General features: G+C 44.6%; 1 protein-coding gene across 1 annotated transcript in view; it reads left to right on the forward strand.

The window, feature by feature from the left end:
• The first annotated feature begins 774 nt into the window (after window positions 1-774).
• The window catches only part of Dut (deoxyuridine triphosphatase), a 21,668-nt gene continuing 18,455 nt past the window's right edge, over window positions 775-3,987 (forward strand). Inside the window, exons 1-2 of the mRNA XM_033765324.1 lie at window positions 775-853; window positions 3,299-3,728. Of these exons, the coding sequence (XP_033621215.1) occupies window positions 775-853; window positions 3,299-3,728 (509 nt within the window). The remainder of the gene's footprint in view (window positions 854-3,298; window positions 3,729-3,987) is intronic.

Raw genomic sequence — 3,987 nt, forward strand, 5'->3', positions numbered from 1 at the left:
GCAGGTATATTAATTTTCTTGTTACTTAAAATTTTACTTTATATTCTACAGCAAGTTTTAGCATTTTATTTCTATTTAATTGTTGGTGAGGCATAGTTTATGATTCACTTTAGGGTTTCTTTAGTGTTTAATGTGATTTTTTTTTTTGAGACAGGATCACACTATGTAGTTCAGACTCATCTTGAAGTCACTACGCAGCCCAAGCTGACCTCAAACTCAATCCTCCTGCCTCAGCCTCCAAGCACTGGGATTACAGGTATGCATCACCACACCCAGCTCATAATATGATCCTCTAAATTCAATTGAGAAGTAAAATATTCTGAGTGCTGCCTGAACTACAACATGCCCCCCCCGACACACACACACACTGTAAGACTCAAGTTTTCTGATCAAGGTGGTCTCCCTCTTTGACTTTCACTCAAAATATAAAGATCATGTTTTCTGGGCAAAGGGCTGTAACAACCTCCTCCCTGTTTCTCTGTTCCTCTTTTTCTGACCCAAGGATGAATCTATCTTCTTCCCAATAGTTGCTTAAGATAGGTAGAAAATCATATGTTTAAACACATGCTTTGTTAAATATAAAATTGTTTAATCGATTCATCAAAAGTTCTTTGGACAAAGGAACTTGACCGTTTGAACTTCCCCCCTTAATTTCCAGTAAGTACCCTCCTATTCCAGTAAGTACCCCAATAATATCCAATAGTAAACAAAAGATAAAAATAGCATCAATAAAAAGGGAAAGCCTCCCCAACCCTATATAATCATGCGTCAAAAATGGGTCAGGACTCTCGTTTTCTGATCCGCTCAGTCAGTGAAGTAGGAGGGTCCAGGCTCCAGCTTGTAATAAACTCATGTAATTACATCGGACTCGACTCCTTGGTGGTCTTTGGGGACTCCGCAACTTGGGCACAACACCGTCCCAGCTGGCCTTGAACTTAGAATCTTTTTGCCTCAGTCTCCCAGAGTGCTTAGATTATAGGTGTGTGCTACTACACCCAGCTTTATACTTAACATCAATAAAATGTGAATTAGTCACTTTTCCATGGCTGGGATAAAACACCTGACATATGCTACTTAAAGGAGCAAGATTTATTTTGCCTCACAATTTCAGATTTCAGTCCACAGCCAGCTGGCTTCAAGGCAGGTGCATCCCAGCAGAGGGGTGCGGTACAGGAAAGCTGTTCAACTCCTGCTGCCAAGAAACTGAGAGCAAGGGAAGGGCCTAGGAAAGATGTTCCTTCAAAGGCAAAGCCAGGAGGCCTACTTCCTGCAGTCAGGCCCCTCCTCCTAATGGCCCATGCAGCCAATGGGCTACAAACACATTAAAGGTTGCTTTCTCACCATCCAATCACCTCTCTTGCCAATCAAATTGAGAATGGATGTAGACAAACTTGTACCACAGAGTCAGATGAAGTGGCACTGTAATCCCAGCACTCTGGGAGGCTGGGGCAGGAGGGCCATAAATTCAAGCCCAGCCTGGGCAATTTAGTGACTTACCAAGGCCCTATCTGAAAATCTTTTTTAAAAGACTAGAATGCAGTGTGAAGGCCCCTGTTCAGTCCCTAGCACCCACCCACCCACCCACACACGCACACTCACGCACCCCAAATGTATTGCCAAGAACAAAGGTACCAATTCTGCCCATATTACTTAAGATAATGGAGCCTGTATTTAGAAAAAAATTGCAGTAGGTTTGGTAAAGCTGGTAATATTGGTGAAATGTGAAAGGAATTCTTCCCATGGCATGCGGACCTCAGCAGATCTCCAGAAATAAATCCCCGTGGTGACAGCAGTCCTGAAGCAGGGGTGGGCAAACCAACTGCCCTGGAGAGTCAGAGTAGTGGGTATTTGGGCATTTGCACCTAACCAAGCTCTCAGGTAATTTTCTTGTGGACTCTTGTTCTCCTGCAATCTACTCTTGTTTTTTACAATACTTTACAATAAAATAATAACGTCTCTAAGTGTAATTATAGAAATATTGTCTCCTGGTACTTTTACTACACTCTGGCATAATTTAGTTAGGTTTTCCCAGGATTACATTAAGTGAGATTGGTATTCAGTGTGTAAGAGAGAACTATGTGTCTTGAGTTTGTGTATTCTAATCCTCCAGAACTTTTATAGTACAATGAGGCAGTAATTTGCGTTGTTCCAATGTAGTTGTGGGTTTTTTTTTTTTTCCAGTACTTGGGATCAAACTCAAGACCCATCGCTTGTGAGGCAGGCACATTGCCCCTAAGGTAAATCCCCATCCTCCAAGAGTTTTGTGTGTGTACTGTATGTGTGTGTATGTATTCAGGAAAAATAACACTGCTTGTGATTAAATGAGTTAATAACCATAATTTTAAAGCACCATATCACTGGCATAATCACCACATACATCTTTGTCGGAAGAAATAGCTATAATGACAAAGGTTAGGAAAGACAATTTTGCTTGTAGAGTATTCATTTGCCTTTTCAAAGGGTGCCGGCTGGCACTAGGCTTATGATAACTATGGCCCAACAGAGACAACAGTATGAAATAAACTATGGTTGGAACACATCTAGCTGTTCTTCACCGCAGTATCTTGAACTTTAGATAGTGTATGTTCATGGCGAGTTATATTTCCATTGCCATAAAGTATATCCTATTACATTGTCCTGGCACAAAACCCTAACTTGTTGCTCTTTCCTAGTTGGATCATGGCCTTTTCTTCCGTCACCTGAAAAGTGATGCAATAATAAGCACTTTCTGTAACCAAATTAACAGAAGAAATTGCATACCATCTTGATGCTATCATTAGCCAAAACAGTGTGAAAAACACTCCAGCAGGTGCTTTGAAAGCCTCCATAATGTGACTCTTACTAATCTGAAAGACAAAAGCCATATACATGACATTATGTCATGTGAGGATATGGCTACATGACTACTGAATGATACCCTAAGAGTTACTGAGGTAAGATTACTGTGGGAGCCACCCCCGGTTGTGAATGAGTTTCTTGAATAAAGTGATTGTGATTTGGCACTAGGAAAAGGGGAGTCACGGTAATCATTACGTTTTTGATAAGCAAGGACTCAAATTTCTCATGTGAACTTCCTCAGAAACTTATTTCAGCAAAATGAGGGCGTTCTTAAAGCAGACAATATTTAAAACCTCGGGAAGCTACTGCAGAGTTTAACTCATAAACTCGCTCAAGAATTGCAATACTTGCTGGGGATTTAGTTCAGTGGTTCCGCCGCCTGCCTCATAAACGTAAAGACCCGAGTTTGATGCCCGGTACCCCCCCAAAAAACAGAGTTGCAAGAACTTAACCAGTTAAGGCAAGGCACCACCATCATATCCTAATGTTTTTAACTGCCATTTCCCCCAAAACTGCTCTATACTTTCCATTTATCTTGAAATTCTGAGGTGCTCTGGGATTTGGATTCCAGCTGTGCGTGTTAGCGGCGGAGAAAATCGGAAACCCCAGCGTCCCAGTTGTATAAAAATTATCCGGGAGTCGCGGCTTCACTCCCAAGCTCCACCAATCACCGAGGAGAGCTGGGGTCACCCGGACTGCTTCCGGGGTCACCAGGGGCGCGGGAGGCGGGCCACCCTGCGCACCGCTGGGGATGACACCTCTCCGCCTGCGCCCGGCGCTTGCGTCCGGGCTCCACTCCGCATTCCCAGACGCACGGAGGCCGAGAGGATTCTGGGGGCCACGCCCGTTGTGCAGTGTCAGCAGCCCGCATCCAGGCAGCGGCAGAGCCGGTAGAAGGGGTCGCGGGCCCGATGGGGGCGTGGAGGAGGGCGGGGGGGAGGGAACCGGATGTGGGAGGGCGGTGCGGGCCCTCAGGTGGGCGAGTCCATTTGGGCCTCTCACGAAGGGGAGCAGCTTTCTGTCGTCGTAGTCTATCCCGCCAGAGCTGGCGCCTTACTTTGGACCGAGGCTTTGAATTTGGAGTACACGTTCAAGAGGACTATATTCAGTAGTCTGGCTTTCCGAGAAGAGCTTCCAACCCCAAATTTG

This window comes from Fukomys damarensis, unplaced genomic scaffold (genome assembly GCF_012274545.1).
Source record: "Fukomys damarensis isolate Sample0158 unplaced genomic scaffold, DMR_v1.0_HiC HiC_scaffold_17, whole genome shotgun sequence".
NCBI classification, from domain to species: Eukaryota; Metazoa; Chordata; class Mammalia; order Rodentia; family Bathyergidae; genus Fukomys; species Fukomys damarensis.